The following is a 17,825-nucleotide window of genomic DNA, read 5'->3' on the forward strand; positions in this document are numbered from 1 at the left end:
TGAAAGTGTACCTCTTTATTTCATCTCAATTTTTCATGTCAAATCTCATTTACCGATGTCGAAGATATAGCCACTTCTGTGTGAAAGCCGCTGGTTTGATGTGGTCGAATCACCCGGCGCTGCTGTAAAAATCCACTTGATTTGAATGAAACGCTCCATGAAGCCTGACGCAAAACATTTCACCCCGTCGCTTAATTCGACCCCTCCCCAACTTTCTTGTTTGTCTTACAGGAATCCGACAGCAATAAAGTATGCTCCCTCTACTCCTTCCGGAACAATTCGACGTCCCCACACAAGCCCGAGGAGGGGGCCCGGGAGCGAAGTGACCTGCTGAGCGGATCAGCGTTTGGAACTCCTGAGCGCCGCAAAGGAAGCCTGGCAGATGTCGTCGACACTCTCAAGCAGAAGAAGCTGGAGGAGATGACAAAGACAGAGCAAGACGGTATGAATCCCCCAGGCTCTGTTTGTTTGTGTGGGATGAGAGCATGATAATGGTTTTCCCTCTTTTCTTTTATAACCTCTTACTTCCTGACACACACACACGCACACACATCAGCTGGGGAAACTGTTTCCAGTGCAACCTCCAGCGGCTCACCTCCGTCTGTTTTGACTTTGTCGTCGCCAAAGCAAACCACACAGCACGCGATGTCACGACCGTTTACTTTGCAACACCAAAACTCTCACAAACACAGCGTCGCCCATCTGATTTTTGATCCCCACTTCTACGCAGAAGTCAACCTCAGTGATAAGAATAAGACGGCTCATCGCTCCCGACTCTCCCACCCACAGCCTGCAGACTTTCCAGAGTGGAGCAGAAAAACAAATATTTGAAAGGGCTGCTGAAACACACATCCCCCTTCTTAATTAGGGCTGTTGTAATAGAAATACATCCAGTCAGATGTTCAACCCTCCTGGGAATGCAGATGTCTTCTTTGGCGTCAGGGGAGCTCTTAGCTAAAGCATTTTATCAGATGAATAAATTAGACCTCTGCTCGCCTAAAAATGATTTGCCACTTTTGTGCGAAGTGTGATCTTTGTCTCTATCATCAAGTCCTTTGCTGGTATGGAGAATGCCAGTCACTCTAAGTTATTTGTCTTATTACGCCACAGTTAAATTCAAATATAGTTCACCGGCTCGACTCTTCAGGAGCTTTACAAAAAAATAAAGTGCTCTATTATGTCAATTTCCGCGTCATCTCTGAGAAGATGACTCAGATCCTTTAGTTACACTTGAGTCAAAGCTACTCCTGTTCGGTAGCAATGGTGTTCTGACAAACTTTCTTTTGTTTATTCCATTTCCTGCTCATAAGGGATCCAAATCCATTTCATGGGGTGACCTCATCCCAGGCCTCACTTTTTGAAGTGTTATCAAATGCAGCCCCTGAATTACCACACTGATCTTCATCAGTCACGTTGACCAGTCAAGTCAACACAGTTCCTCCAGAATCTTCCATTGTCAGCTTGTGAAGTTGACTCCTATGCATAGCCGTGGCGAGCGCTATGGTAATAAGCCCCAGCTGGTGAAGGCTGTTTGTTGCTGTAATTTAAATGGTCAAGTGCAGCTTGTAATCCAGTGGCGTATGTTCGCAGTAAGGAGCGGCTTCTTCTTTAGAGGGCCATACAGCTGTTTTAATCTCCTGTTAATAATAGAGACTCGGTGCACCTCATGCTCCGTGTGTCATCGCCACCGAAATAAACTCCCTTGTTGGAGGAAATTAGAAGTCAAGAGATTGACTGGGTTCAGAACGCTGTCCTGGACTGAGCCGTGCTGTGTTCCAGAGAGCAGATGACGCTTTGATTCTTTAAATAAAACGCACAGAGAAGCATGGTTTTCCTGCGGCCGGTTTATGGAGCGAGGACAGAAAGAGGCTCGGGCTCAAACAATTAAGGAGCCCACAGGAAGGTTGGACAAACCATGTGTTGTCCTAATGATGCCGCTAATGTGGCGCAAGCAACTGATGAGCTAAATATATCGCTTATCTAAGCATGACAACTGTGGGGTCTAATTCTGCTTCTTTGGTGTCTGCTTGGTCGGGATCACCAAGGTCCTGAGAGACACGCCATCTGCTGCCATTCTTCCTCGGGATTCCCTGTCTGGCCCAAAGTCATTGTCGTCAAGGATCGGGTGTCGTGTTACCGACCTCCTCAGCCAATGGAACGCTCATCATGAGTCGGGGGGGGAAAATAGAAATGTTCGGCAAATACCAAAATAGAAATTAGAAAACGCTGGGATGTTCATAGATTAGATAAAGTAGAGTAGAGTAGAGTAGAGTAGGGTAGACTAGACTAGACTAGACTAGACTACACTAGAGTAGAGCAGAGTAGAGTAGCCGAGACTAGACTAGACAAGACTAGAGTGGAGTAGAGTAGAGTAGAGTAGACTAGACTAGACTAGACTAGACTAGAGTACACTAGACTGGAGTAGACTAGACTAGACTAGACTAGACTAGACTAGAGCAGAGTAGAGTAGCTGAGACTAGACTAGACAAGACTAGAGTGGAGTAGAGTAGAGTAGAGTAGACTAGACTAGACTAGAGTACACTAGACTGGAGTAGAGTAGAGTAGAGTAGAGTAGAGTGGAGTGGAGTAGAGTAGAGTAGGGTAGAGCAGGGTAGAGTGGAGTGGAGTAGAGTAGAGTAGAGTGGAGCGGAGTAGAGTAGAGTAGGATAGAGTAGAGTAAACTAGACTGGAGTAGAGTAGAGTAGAGTAGAGTGGAGTGGAGTGGAGTAGAGTAGAGTAGAGTAGAGTAGAGTAGGGTAGAGTAGGGTAGACTAGACTAGACTAGAGTACACTAGACTGGAGTGGAGTAGAGTAGAGTTGAGTAGACTAGATAGACTAGACTAGACTAGACTAGACTAGACTAGAGTAGAGTAGAGTAGAGTTGAGTAGACTAGATAGACTAGACTAGACTAGACTAGACTAGACAAATAAGACAATAGACATTCAGGATGTACAAGACATTCACAAAGCATCAGTATTAAAAAAGTCACCAGCGATCAAACAACACAAGACCAATAGATAAATACCCATGATATACAAGCGTTTGTCAAAAGGTGATGTATTGTCTTGTATGACAGAAGAGGTTTGGCATATCTCGACTCTAGTTTGGGTATTTTTAATATTAAAAAAACAGAAGTTGCTGAATGGAGCCCAAAAGTCATCACAACTCTCATCATTGCTACCCTCTAATATTTCAATTCAACCTTCAAATAGCCAACATGGTGGAGACAAACTCATATCTAATTTCAAAGCAGAGAAGCGTCACGCCAAATTTGAGTCGCAGACCAGATGTGTGCGCAGATGAAACTTGTTCCTGGCGACGTGAAACAATCCAGCAATTGTTTTAGTCAGGTAAAACACTTCCGTCCTTCATTTCCCTTTATTTATTACCTCATTCTTTCCTTCAATCTGCTCTATCCATTTGGGGTCCTTAAAGTGCCTTAAGTGCTTGTGACTGTGCTAATGTATGAAAATGTCCTCCGTGCTCAAGCGCCACATTGAGCTGAATAGTCACCTTTGCTGTAAAAGCTCTATTAGGCCCAGTGGCCATCAGAGCTAATGATCGCCGGCCGTGTTTACTCACAAGGTATTGTAAATTTGTTATTTATGGCGCAGCTCTGGTCGCGGATTTTAGCATGTCTGTATCAAGTATTCGGAAGGAAAAGACAAAAAAAAAACAAAAAACCTCCAAGGTGACCGTGGCTTGATTTACATGAGATTAGAGGCGTTTTATTTTACGCACTAAAGTGTGAATCAATAGACAACACAAGAATACTCGGTCGCATTAAAGATCCTTCCAAAGACGTTTTTTAGCCGCCTGTCTTGGCTTTGAGTGCATCCTCTTTGGGCTACGTATCCTGGGTCCACGCCAAAAGGCCTAAATTGAACGCAGTAATCCGTATTATGTCTTCTTATCGTCGAGAAATATGTCGAGAGGCAATCTCATTGATTATTTGGGTTGTCCAGCCAAAGATGGAGTAAATTTAGCATAACTGAAAAGCACGCCATCATGATGCCTTTCAGTAAAGTTGGAGCACAGTTTTCCTGCTCGTAAAATCCCGACACGTGTCTCGAACAGACACGCAGCCTGGGTCACAAAATCAGAGTTTTTATCAAGCAGCTTAGCACAACGTCACACTGTCAGCGTGGGCTCCACACAAACCAGTACAAAAGCTTTTTAGTCAAAGAGGAAACTGGGTGCTCGAGTGGAATAACACACCTGAAGGCCACTGACTCCACACAAGAAACAAACAATCATGTGGTTGCACAACAAAAGCCTTTTAGTGACAATTGAAGTGGATTAGCTGGTAAAGGCTCCTGGCTTCATTCAAATCTATTTGCATGTGGCGATGTGTGTCGCTGGAGCTGCACTGTGGAAGCATAAATAACCTTCCACTGATGTTGCTGTTTGACCCCTGCGAGGCTGGATCGGCTATGTGTTGGCTTCCTGTCATGGAGTCAGCGTCAGTGTGTGTTAGCCACTGATCTAGTGTGTCTGTTCTCTCGCTGAGCAGTGATCAGGACCGTGAGTGGCGAGGAAAGCCTCCTCAGTAACGCCAGCTGTATAATGAGATTCAGGAAACGGTGAAAGCTTTGGAAGAGGAAAGGATCAGGCTCCTTAGCCTCTGGTCTGATGAACTCTTGACTCCTCTAACACCATCGGTGTCATCAGCTGAGGCTCGATAGAAATCGACAGCACTGAAAAGGATGGTTTTTTTCATTGCAACTGGAAAAAAGGGTATTAAATACAACAAAAGTAGTACAGTGGACGGAAACACAACTGTCCAACATCTTTTTTTAATGGAATGAAACATTGATTTAAACAGCTGTGACATCGTCATCAACCGAAAGTCAGGCTTCTTCTGAAAAGACGGTCGAGAGGGGAAGCGTTTGCAAAAGCGTCTGTGTCTTGATGCAGGTGTCTGCGAATCTCACGCACTAAAGCTACTGTCCTCCATGTTTTCCTGTTGGAGATGTTTGGATGCAGCCAAGTTAAAACAGTGTTATAGCAATAACGTTTGGTTAAAAACTGAAGGGCTCTAACTTCAGTTTGGTTAAAAACTTATGTTTGAAGAATTTGTAATGATTTTTCATGAGATCCGAAAGGTAGGAAATCACTTCTGTAATTCTATTAAAAGTGGAGCCTGAAGTTGGAGCTCAGTCCATTGGTCTTATTCGTACTTTTTAGTCGATTATTTCCTAAACATCTTGAGCAACCGAAAATCCCTGGGCGGCGGATACTGCATGTAAACAGGGCGTCCCATTTGGGACAACCCCATGCCCTCCAGGTGGGTCACCCAGGCAAATGCTGACACAGCAGTCTACTGCATGAGTCCTGACTGTTCAAGCCAAAATATGATGCAAAAAAACCCAGAATGATGTGAACATATAGTGCAGCTTCAGGGATCTTCTGAACAGGGATGAGAATCTGAGCTCACAATCCTCAAAGAGGCCAGTAACAGTTTTCCAGGTCCCTGGCTTTTTTGGACAGTGCTTGGCCAAGACCGTCCTGGCAGGACACACACATACTGGATAAACATCAGTCAAACGTCTCAAGAGCAAAACATGCTTCCAACTCCGTCAATAGTCAGTTGTCCACTCTCCTTCTTCTCTTGATCTAAGTAATCTATTTGATCACATGGCTGATATTCTCGGGGATGGTGTGTGTATGTGGGGAGAGTGGTGTCCACGGGGTGCTTCCAGTGTGTGTGTGTGTGTGGGGGTGTGCTCTTGGCCTGTGGTGTGGTGCTCCTGCCCTGCAGAGCCCTGCTCTGGTCTGTCACTTTTGTTTGAATAGGTAATGTAGATCTGTTCAGGCTGAAGAGACATGAGTTGGAAGCGCTTGTTAGGACATGTGATCAAAAGCGGCTCTCTGCTCTCTGCCAATCAACCCTCTTGTCACCCTGTGAAGCAGACGTTAAATAGATTTTTCGGCTGTGTGCCGTGGGCAGCCTGCCAGCTTGACATGTGAACTTTTACCAAAAAAAAAGGGGGGGAGAGATCTTCTTCTTCTGGTTCACCTTGCCTGTTAAAGGTTCCTCACTGAGTGAGTTGCCATCCGCCCCAACACTTCCCTCCCAATAAATATGTCTCCCTCCCAGTCTTGCTCTCCTGTGTCAAAGTTGCCCCGGTGCCAGGCTGAGATCAGAGCCCAGGACTAAACGGACTGGCTGTACATCGGGGGGGAGGATAGGGTGTGCAGGGTGTCTGTTCCCTCCCTGAATTATGTATTTACTATGTGTTCCAAAACAGAGCCCTCGCATAACACAGAGACGTGGCCCCCCCAACAGGGCGGGAGCCAACACAGGTCTCACTTTACACAAGCTCAGATGCAGATTTTGTTGCCTCTTTCAAAAATGGGAACACTTTCTGCTGTCTTGGTCATTCAGATGACAAAACAAGCAGCTGCTTCTTCAATGTGCCATTCTTTGCATTCAAGATCACCTTCCCTGGTTCTCATATTCCGATTAGTCAACAGTAGCAACTGCTGCGGAGCATTCCAGGGGCCATCTTCCTGGGTTTCAGCTGTTAAGTGTATCCCCCCTGCACCCATGCAGCACAAAACTCCCATTGTGATCCTGGCTTACTGGCTTGCTTGGACCCCGTGATCGGAGGAAACGGGTGTCTCTCGGTGGCGAATCACGGCCAGGAACAAACAGAGACGTATTTGTCTTCGCACAGCCACGTACGCACGCAGCCATTGTATGTCTAATGAGCCGCATTGGACTCAACCGGAGAAAAATAAAAATCGCAACCCTAACCTCTACAAGTAGAGCGGTATCATGCAGCAACGTGACGTGATCATGAGAAACACAACCTTAAAGAGCTAATATATTTCATTCAGTGACAGGTGAAACCACTACAAAAGGAAGTCAGTGCCATTGTTTCGATCTGTGCAACCCATATTTCCTTGGGTGGACCAAACCCTTTTATCCATGCATGTGTGGACAGGATTACTCTCTAAGGCGAGAGGGAAAGGATCCGTTTTATAAACCCCGCCAGACTGCAGTGAAGTTTGTAAAGGCTTATGTGACACCGCAGCAGTATTTAGTAGGTACATAGATGGCAAAACACGGGAGGAGGCAGAGGCCATTAATGATGCTATATTTGTCAAAAAGGCTCTGTAGCGTCAACATATATTCATGAAACATTTGCAGTACTGTCACATAGGAAAGGGAGTTTCACTTCGACAATGGTGGATCAGGCACTAAAGTTGTGAAATTCAGGGGAACAAAGGCGATTGCACAATCGGTGGAGAGCAATAGGTCCCAGCTCACTATTGCTGCCCGGGCAAGGGCCCTCCGCTCCGAAACATTCTCCACACATAGCTTGACAAAAGAGCTGGTGTCATCTGACCGAGGATCAAAATAGTGAGAGTGTAACTCACACCACAGGCACTGACTCTCCCCTGCCACTTGCTAATGATTTCAGAGCACATTTCAGACTTGTTCTGTAAGTCTGCGGTACGTCAGCCATCCAGCAAACAGATCCGCTCTGACACAAGCGAACACCACGAGCCTTGTAGGTGCGGCACATCAACACGTTTGCATTGTGTTTCTCTATTTCTCTCCAAAACAGCAATTACACAAGTCAAACACGACCAACTTTGATGGCTCTGGTTGTGAACAGGGAGACTCTTTAATCAGCGCGATGAAACAGATGTTTCCTCCCACTCACCGCTTTTCTCTTTCTTTTTTCTTTTTTTGTCTTTCTCCTTGTTCAATAACGTTCCACATGCCAGGGGACGTGATGAGGATGTCAGGAGAAATGAATGGAGATGTGTTTTATTGCGCTACAGAACCTGCGTGCCAATGATTATAATTATTTGATGAACACCATCAATCTTTAAAACTACCTGAGTGTAATTCTCCAAATATGCACTGGCTGAGTGTTTAATATGCATTAATGCCCCGTATCAGTTACCTATCATGAACTTGAAACAATGATCTGGCATCTGAGCCGAGGAGGAAGATTGATGGTGGTCACTGATGACTCATTATTAATATTTATTCAGGATGCAGGGCATAAAATCCGCTAATACCCTCCGACAGACGCTTTCAATTTACCTAAAATATGCTGCCTTTTTTCACCCCTAAATGAAATATTTTTTTAGAGAAGAACGGTGACTTTGATGCACCGATTATTCATGACACAAGTTCGACTTGAAGGTCCAATTGGTGTTGACGGAGTGTGCTGCATTCAAAACATTTTATTTGGATGGATGAATGGATAGATCGGTAGATGGATGGATGGATGGATAATGTATGTATGGATGGATGGATAATGGATGGATGGATGGATGGATATATTAGTAGATAGATAGAAAGATAGACAGATAGATAGATGATTGATGGATGATAGATAGATAGATAGATAGATAGATCGGTAGATAGATGGATGGATGAATGGATGGATGGGGGATGGATGGATGGATGGACGGATGGATGATGGATGGATTATGTATGGATGGATTGATATGTCAGTAGATAGATAGAAAGATAGACAGATAGATGGATGGATAGATAGATAGATAAATAGATAGATAGATTGATAGACAGACAGACAGACAGACAGATAAATAGATAGATAGATAGACAGAGACAGACAGACAGACAGACAGACAGATAGATAGATAGATAGATAGATAGATAGATAGAGACAGACAGACAGACAGACAGACAGACAGACAGACAGACAGACAGATAGATAGATAGATAGATAGATAGATAGATAGATAGATAGATAGAGACAGGCAGGCAGACAGACAGACAGATAGATAGATAGATAGATAGAGACAGACAGACAGACAGACAGACAGACAGTCAGACAGACAGACAGACAGACAGACAGACAGACAGACAGACTGATAGATAGATAGATAGATAGATAGATAGATAGATAGATAGAGACAGACAGACAGACAGACAGACAGACAGACAGACAGATAGATAGATAGATAGATAGATAGATAGATAGATAGATAGATACAGACAGACAGACAGACAGACAGACAGATAGACAGATAGATAGATAGATAGATAGATAGATAGATAGATAGATAGATAGATAGATAGATAGATAGATAGATAGATAGCAAATTGTCACACACCCATGTGCATCCTATCAGTCTCTCATTGTCCTCACAGAGTTCCACACACTCATTTATAAAACCGCACAGAGGCTCCATGATCCCAGTGCTTCCCCTTGCACTTTCATTGCTTTAGCACTGATGGATAAATGAGAATGTTTTGCCGAAATGAATATTAGGTTTTTGAATGACAGTGAAATTGTAGGCTCTGGGATGTTAGGTACCCTGTGATTTCATTTTGGAGAGGAATCATCATAACAAATAGTCATGTGTGGACCTTTAACACCCAAGTGGGGAATACAAATGAAATGAAGCCTCGTTCTTTAAAATCACACACACACACTCAGGAACACGCTGAAGACACACAGAGTTGCAAGCATTGGTTATGACAATCTTTTAAAGATGAAAAAAATGTTGTGTTTTCTCCATCATGGTTTTGGACTCTTCACCCCGTCTCTGCACAAACTGAAGAAAGTGAGCACCAAATTTGAAAGTAAATGTTTGCCATCCAAGCATTTAATGGTGCTGCTTCTTAAAAGTGACCTTGTGGTTTCCAGAGCAGAGCAGCACAGCAGCTCCTTCCAGCTGCACACATGGCATCCATCGGGGGCACAATCACGCACAGTCCCAACACCTCAGGCTCGGACATATGTTGAGTTTTATTTCATTCTTCTGACATTAATCCTATTCACCAGCTGTTCTGCCAGCTGCCGCTCTTCGGCTTAAGGGGAGATTGCAGTTTTGGGGGCTTGCAGCACTGGTCGGTTTATCTGGGCCTCTCCTCTGCATAAAGTTTCCACTTTTTTTTGTCTCATCGTTTTGTTGCGCCTCACTTATGTGTAATCTTATAGCTATTTTTTTAAGATTGGAGTCCTGAAATATATGCAGTATACTGTATGTGCGTCAGTTCCCTTGTGTTTTTAAAAACATTTGGAGACGTGCATTAGGGTTACACTTTAGACATATGTGAGAGGTATGTTGAAATAATCATCTGCAAAGAATGGCACTCCTGTTCACATAGGGGTTGCCAGCACGATAAGCACTTTGGGATTCACCCTTGGTTTGTCCGAATTTGCAGCCTCAGACTGACGTCATGCAGAAGCATCTATAGAGAAAAGCTCTGCGTTAAAATAATACCTTCATATTGAGCAGCTAAGAACCGTTTAAAAACCTGCATAACTGCCACATTGGGGGAAAAAAATAAAAATAATTTGCCTCTCAGCAAGAAGGTTCAGGGTTTAGATCCAGCTCTGGGTGGAGTTTGCATGTTCACCTTGTGCCTGAATGGGTTTTCTCTAGGTACTCTGGTTTCCTCCCACAGACATGCTCACTAGGTTAATTGAAACCCCTCCCCTACGGAGTGTATTCCTGCCTCCGCCCAGTGACTGCTGGGATAGGCTCCAGCAACCGTGGTTAACTGAAGAGGGATGTAGTGAAGAGTGTAACAGGGTTTCTAAAAAATTCTAAATCTAAAACGTAATAAAAAGGGAAATCTGTGTTTGAGTTGAAGTGGAACTAGCGTCGTGGCTGTATAGGGATGACAGAATGTATCAGGAGCTTTTTTGAACCTGGACTATTTTCGAAACGGACCGACCTGATGACAGACACGTCTTTCAAATGTTCCGTAGTAGAACTCAACAATAGTCAAACCAACGCTGTGTAAGAAGGTGAGACTGCTTGTCGCCCTCAGTAAGTGAGCAGCGTTTCTTTCAGGCTTAGCCCGAACATGGCCTCAGCCTGTACAGTTATGATTATTGACATATCGGGTCTGGCATAATTCACATTTATGTGCATTGTCTGGAAGCGTACTCAAGTGTTCTCAATGTCATTTCAGCTGAAGTACGGCCGGGCAGTCTACGAGTGAGGGCCGCAATGAATTGATCATTGCTCACTGCTCACTTTAATAATTCAAGCCTGATTGCCACAGAGTGCCGCAGTAAAATGGATTGGGAGAGGTCACATGCTGCTCAGCTCAGGAGGTGACGCCTCATGGGGATGCTTAATTCATATATGCTTGATAGACATGTGTCCTATTTAAAGAGGTCAGGGTGCGGCGTACGTATACGCTTCGGCAAAATGGCCGGGTCACGGCGGCGGGATTAACACGGCGGCCGATGCAGCGTGAGGCGGGACGGGGAGGAAGTTCCCTGACGCCGGTTTACGGACGTCGTAACGTTGGCGAAGGATCTTTCAGAGTATAGTAGTTGTGACAGTCGCAGTATTAAACACTCTTAAAAAAAATCTGATCTTTGGGTTAAAAATGAAAAATAAAGCACAGTATTTACACGCTGGAATGAAAGTTTGGTCTTGTTTCAGTCAAACATATTTATAGGAACTGTTTACCGAGATGTTCACCGAGTGGAATAATGATGAGGTGTCAGTTACCGAAAGCACTCGCGCAGGTGCTGCACAATACACTCAAGAAGTCGGACCTCTTTATTTATACACGTCGGCGCGCGTAATTACATATTAAAAAGCGCCTTAAAAGTTCTCTGTGAGCGGCGAAGGTTATTAAAAATTTCGAAAACGCGGAAAGGTAATTGCCTGAAAAACGGGCGACAACAGTGTGTACTTTGCCTCCAGCTCCCTCTTTAGCGTTTGCATTGTGCAGCGTCGCCCGGGTGTGTAACCTATTGCGTACTGCGATTGCTCCCGTGCAATTAGTGCCCTTTTTGTCCTCACTTCAATAACACCATGATTATGGAGACTTCAGGAGTATTTGCGGCATCTAACAGCTGTTGTCTGAGGGACGACCGGCTGAATGACAAAAACATGTTTTCTCTCGGCAGTTCACTTCCAAGCCTGCCTCTTGTAATTATTCTGTTTTATTTGCTGCGGTGATGGGCTCTTGTTTTTAGTGTGTTTGTGATTAGGATATTCAAAGACTTCTTGGAGTGTGTCACCGTCGTTTTCCTTTTTTTTTTTTTTTTCCTTCCTCATCAATCTTGACTTTTGATTTGTTTCCCTGAGCGGTGGATGGGAGATGAGGCATCAGCTCTCTAGAGTCTGGGGGAGTTTTCAGGGTGAATTATGATGCACGCCTTAATTGGTAAAATATACTTTTTAACAGGATGACGATTTGAACAGGTTTTTAAATGCTCCGGAAAATACTGGCTTGTCAAAGTTTGGGTTTAGTTTCTTCTTTTTCTTCTTCTTCTTTCTCTATCGACTCCTCCCTTCAGGGGTGGCCACAGCGGATCATATTCCTCCATCTCACCCTGTCCTCTGCTTCCTCTTCTCTCAAACCTACAAACCTCATGTCCTCCTTCACCACCTCCATCAACCTCCTCTTTGACCTTCCTCTCCACCTTCTGCCTGGCAGTTCCAACCTCAACATCTTCATCTACCAATGTACTGGCTCTCTCTCCTCTGTACATGTCCAAACCATCTCCATCTAGCCTCTCTGACTTTGTCTCCTAAACACCTGAGCACATGTGCTGTCCCTCTGATCTACTGGTTCCAGTTTCTTGTTTTTAAAACTGCATTTTAAGTTACTTTCCAAGACTATTAATGTAAAATATCGGACATGCAAATGAAAATTTCAGTCTAACATGAGTATAGTCTCAACAAAAGAGGTGAAAGTTGGTGTGCTTGTGCTTCTTGGCTGATGTCTGGTGCGATGCAAAGTGACAATGATTCCTTTTTTGCTTTGTGTTTATGTGTTATTTTGGCTTCCACTGGCAGAATGGAAAACACTAGTGAACCTGTACATGCATGAAGGAACATACGGAAAGAATATGGAGCAAATGATACATAAAGAGGACCAAGGTTTCACCGTAAACTAGGGAAGCACCGAATTTAAAAGTTGTGGCTGAAGCGGAATAAAATGTTAAATGCTTGGCTCCATACCAAATAATACTGAATCTCCAATGTGGTTTTACTCATTTAATTCAAGGTAATGTTTCATTAATAGTTGAGAACACATTCATATACATGTTTGTCAAAGAATGTTAATGTTCAGATGATGTTTTTTTTCATTTTTTATGTTTCAGACTTGGATTTTCAAATAATATTAACTATAATTGAAAAACAGTACACAATTTCCCATTATATAATAGGGTGATAATGGAAACAGAAGGCTCTTGATAGTTTTAGTTGAACGCTCTCCAACACTGGAAAACACTATGCAGACTTTGTATCACACTTAGGACTGAAGCGTTGCCATGATGGCTTTTTTTTCTGTGGGTCTCTCCAAGACGAATCTTGAATTCTTGGTTACGCATATGCTGCAAGGAAAAAATATGGCTAAAAATAGCTTACCCAAAATAGAAATGAAGCTATGGGCACTAAATTAAATATACATATTTCTTCGAGGAGGAATGATGCATGTTCATCTTCTATGAATTGAATTTATGAACACGCTGCAAGTGTGGGCACAGTAGCTCTTCAGAAGTTCATCCAAAGCTCACTCAACACTTCGTTTTACGTTTTGAGTAGCTGCGTTTTACGAGCTATTGTGATAAAACCACTTTATTATAAGCCATTTCTTTTTCACAGATTAAGATAAAAGACACTTCATAGATCTTCCAAATGCTGATTTAAGGCGCTTGGTTTGGATTTAACTGACTATACAGGATGACCAGCAATTGTAAATGTGCTAAAGCGATATTTCATGCCTACGCTTGTCTACCAAGTCATCTCACCCCGATACTTTGGCTCATAGCTCATTGCATTGATTCCGCCGTTTGGCTGGAACGTAGCCGTCGCGTGAATTCTGAGGAGGAAATTATTTATATGGTCAGTGTCAGTTGATCATTGATTTGCTCATTAAATGTTTCCCCTTGAGGCTGAGACAATTGAAATACAAGGCCAGAGCCGGAGGACGTTGGTGGATGTTTGCCAAGATCGTCCGGTGTCTCTTTCGCTGAAGGAATCCCGAACTTTGGTGTGAAAGAAATGTCTTTGAGGATAAACGGAAAGACGGTCTTGTTTATGGTGCGGTGAAAACCCAACTATTAATTCGTCTGAAAGAGCCTTTGCTCTTTGCTCTTTGCTCTATCTTGACATCAAACATTGTGGTCCGGTTTAGACTTCCCTCCTCTGCTTAATGGTATTTAACACAACAAGCGCTCAAACACAAGTATCAGCTTTCTCCCTGGAGGATCGGAATGAGAGAGAGAAGCTCAGAATGCGGTGGCAGACAGTCCAAACAGTTTTACTGCTGACAACAGCGTGTAATAAAACACCCTGCGCTGCGTGTTGAAACAAACGGTTTTGTGCTTTGAGGCCATAGCCGTGGTTGGAAACACGGCTTGTTTGGTTACATCCTCAATTCAACTTACATCATCAATTACTCGAGGAATTCATCGGAAAATAGGCGCTTTATTCACGGTGAAGATCAGTTTGATTTACTCTAGATGCCAGATGAGAAAGTGCTTTTGCATTCCTCATTACATTAAAAAACACATGGAATGCAGGTTGTACTTCAAAGAAGTGCTTTACATTGTCGATGAAAATTTTAATCTGCGGCTTTTTTCAGCATTTTTTTCTTTAAGATGTTGCAAGAACAATTGCTTGGCTAAGATGGACACTGCCTGTAGAATTTGGTGCATAAACATAGATACTGAAGGGGTACAAAAGCAAACTCACACTGTGGATCAGTGCCTTGCTTATACACCAGAGGTGGGCAAAGTGCGGCCAGGGGGGCGCACGCAGACCTTTTCCTGTATTCATTTGGCCCTCATAAGGCCAGAGCAAAACTACAAAATAAATTGTAAAAGTTTATGAACATTAAAAACACTGTTAAAGCAATGCAAACTATTGTTGTGCCTGACTATCATACATTACTTGTGTTTTTTCTACAGTTAAGTTACAAGATATTCACCAGTTCCAATATTAATCATTTACATTGACACTCTTTAAATATGAAAGTGTATAAAAAAAATATTTAAGCAAATAACACACATTTAAGCTCGTCTTTTGCCTATTTTCTCTGCTTTATATTATTAATGTAACTTAAAAAATTGAGTTACATTCAACCATTTAATTGTTCACACTGTTATATACAGATATCAACTCAGCCTCCAAGTCAATAAATATTTATCATTTGTTTCACATTGTATGTTCTCAATCCATCCGCCTATCTCTTTCTTGAGGGTGGATCAGTCAAGGTTTCTGCATCAAAGAGCAACGGTGGTTGGTTTCAGCCCTGAACTCTTGCTTCTGTTGCTCAGTGAGAATGTATTAATAGTGACTGGACACAATCATTTGTTTAAATAATTCCAGCATACAGCTCTGTAAAGTCCCCTACGTCTTGGGAAAGCATTGAGGAAATTGTTCCAGAATCTCAGCAACAGCCCAAGAGAGAGGACAATAACAAGCCGACAGGATTAGCCAACCCAACAACCATTCCCTTCTGAATGGCAACACGTCTTGGACACACACTCCAGTAGTTTTGTTTTGTGTATTGCTATCAGCGCTAGCTGCACAGTGGACGAAGTCCGTGCCAGGCGGAGGGTCCAGGGGGACCAGTGGAATCATTGGGGCTGGAGGAAGTTGGTCCGGGTCCAGTGGGGCGATCTGGGCCTGGTGACAAGCCAAGCTGTCTAGTGCAGCAACGCTGGGAAAATGTAAATAAGAGCCTGATAAGGGCTATTGTTTTCATTCCATTCTCATCCCCGCTGAATGGTCGGCTCCCCAGCCACAGAGCATGTTATCTCGAGAGGGGGAGGAAAAGAAATGGAAGTGGTGGGGGGGACAAGAGATTTAAGAGCCCCCATTGGAAAATCAAAATAAACTCACTGGACTCATCTCTTGTTTTAGCCAATTCCCCCAGTATGTAATGTCCTACTTAAAGAGGAGAACAAACTTGAGTCAAAAAACTTCACACGTCCATCAATAAAAAAAGGGCAGGATGTCTAAAATATGTCATGAATATTATTGTTTCCTCACAAGATAACAATAATGTTTTCAGTTAACATAAAGATTGATGTCGTCTTGTCGCGTTTTCAAATTCCTCTTGAAGTATGCAGCTTGAAAGAAACCAGACATCAGACTCATTAACCATTTTTTTTTTCTCCTCTTAAACATGTCTCTGCTCTGCGCGGCCCAGCCTCAGTGGCTTTTGTCTGCTCAGCTTGAAAAGTGAAAACAGTGTGAGCATTACTTTACTGGGCTAATCCTGGTCATGATTCACCATTTTCACTCGAGCAGAGGAGAGTGCCGTACTCCAGCTGTAGCCTGTCCTCCATGAAAACTTGGCAGGTAGAGTCCGAGTGAGCAGGGGGGATGCAGAAGCAAGGGAGTGGCAGCTCTCCTGGGAGGGAGGTGGAAGGAAAGAGGAGGACTGGAGGAGAATGGAAGCTGGCACCACATTATCTACAACAGTTGGCGCATTCCTTAATGATCAAGTGCTACATCTGTGTTTGTTCAGAAGCGAGTGTGCGCGGCCGCGTGTGCTCACACGGCTCGCTGAGTTTGCGTAAAAATATTTTTGTTCCTCTTGAGCCGTCTTCCTGTAGAGTTTGAGAGTAGTGGATCTCACCTTGACTGGAGACATGGGGAGTGTGAGTTTGCTCCCCAACACCCCTGAGCTTTAACCTCTGTTTTCAAGACCGCTGATCTTCGATTCACACAGGAAGTTAACACACACAAACAACACATTGGCTTCTTACTCCCCCCCACCCTCCTCCTTTTTTGGGGTCAAGGGTGCCGACTGTGTGCTGGAAATTGGAAAGTCAATAAAGCAAAAGTAATGTTATAATGACCGAGAGCAGAAGACGTCCTGTCGACCTCCATCACACTGGAGGAAGTGGACAATCAAACAAAATGGACACTCTGCTTGATCTTTCTTAAACAAGACCACAACAGCATGCAACCTCCAGTTCCTCCCAGTCGCTCTCAAGCCGGTGTGTTTTTCTGTGTGAGTGTTGGGCTTGTTGAAGAGGTCCAACCATGTGAAGGACGGTTGAGAGGAAGCAACCCTTGTATATATTCAAAACTGTGCAAATGCATTCTGCAAACATCGTTGGGGAGAATAATAGAACTGAGAGAGAGGTCACAATGTCCGTGATCTGCGGTTTGTTATGTTCCAGCTAGATGTTTCTGCAGAGATTATTGAGGCGAAGAAAAAAAAAAGCTTGTTTTGTAATATTTAAATCCCGAACGATCCTCGATATCTTCTTTTATGAGGGGTATTTGCCATTCATAAATAAATAATAATAATTGAAAAATATTGAGTTATAACTGAGTGTTACGCTGCTTGGTTCATTTTTCACATTTTTCCTCTGATTTAACACACGTACCAGGTCCGTTCTCTCACAATATATTTTTATTTTTGCCATAATTCTACAGTGGGAATCAAATACTTTATTGTTTATTCAAGTAAACTCACAAGAGAAGTGCCCATGTCAATGTTTCTCAAGGTGGGATAGTCTGCCGCCGGTGCTTAATGGGAACAAGTTGACCCCTAAGCGTTGCAGCGATGTCGGAGGCCCGGGTCAGTCGGCCCAGTGTGTTCTTTATCAGCTACCCCAGCGACAGCATGGCAGATTGCAGCCATTCCTCCTCTGATTCATTGTCTGCCGGACAAATGTTAATTGTTTTCATCATTGGCAGCCATGTGAATGCTTGGACCTAGCCAGTCTCAGTCCTTGCCTCCCAATTAATGTGTGTCTCTGCCCTTATGTTATCCCCACAATGTCTGGCTCCCGTCTCACTCCACCTCCACCTCATCCCTCACTTGTCAGATTCACAGCCTCGGAGCCTTTTTTAATGTTCGCGCTGTAATGCTATTAAA

At 43.6% G+C, this 17,825-nt stretch overlaps 1 protein-coding gene across 9 annotated transcripts in view; it reads left to right on the top strand.

The window, feature by feature from the left end:
- sox6 (SRY-box transcription factor 6) overlaps positions 1–17,825 on the top strand; it is a 124,986-nt gene that overhangs the window by 43,774 nt on the left and 63,387 nt on the right. For all 9 annotated transcript variants that reach the window (XM_053865500.1, XM_053865499.1, XM_053865506.1 and 6 more), the window contains one exon: positions 232–442. In XM_053865500.1, coding sequence (XP_053721475.1) covers positions 232–442 — 211 coding nt within the window. The remainder of the gene's footprint in view (positions 1–231; positions 443–17,825) is intronic.

The sequence above is a fragment of the Synchiropus splendidus genome, chromosome 5, assembly GCF_027744825.2.
Source record: "Synchiropus splendidus isolate RoL2022-P1 chromosome 5, RoL_Sspl_1.0, whole genome shotgun sequence".
In the NCBI taxonomy this organism is placed as follows: domain Eukaryota; kingdom Metazoa; phylum Chordata; class Actinopteri; order Syngnathiformes; family Callionymidae; genus Synchiropus; species Synchiropus splendidus.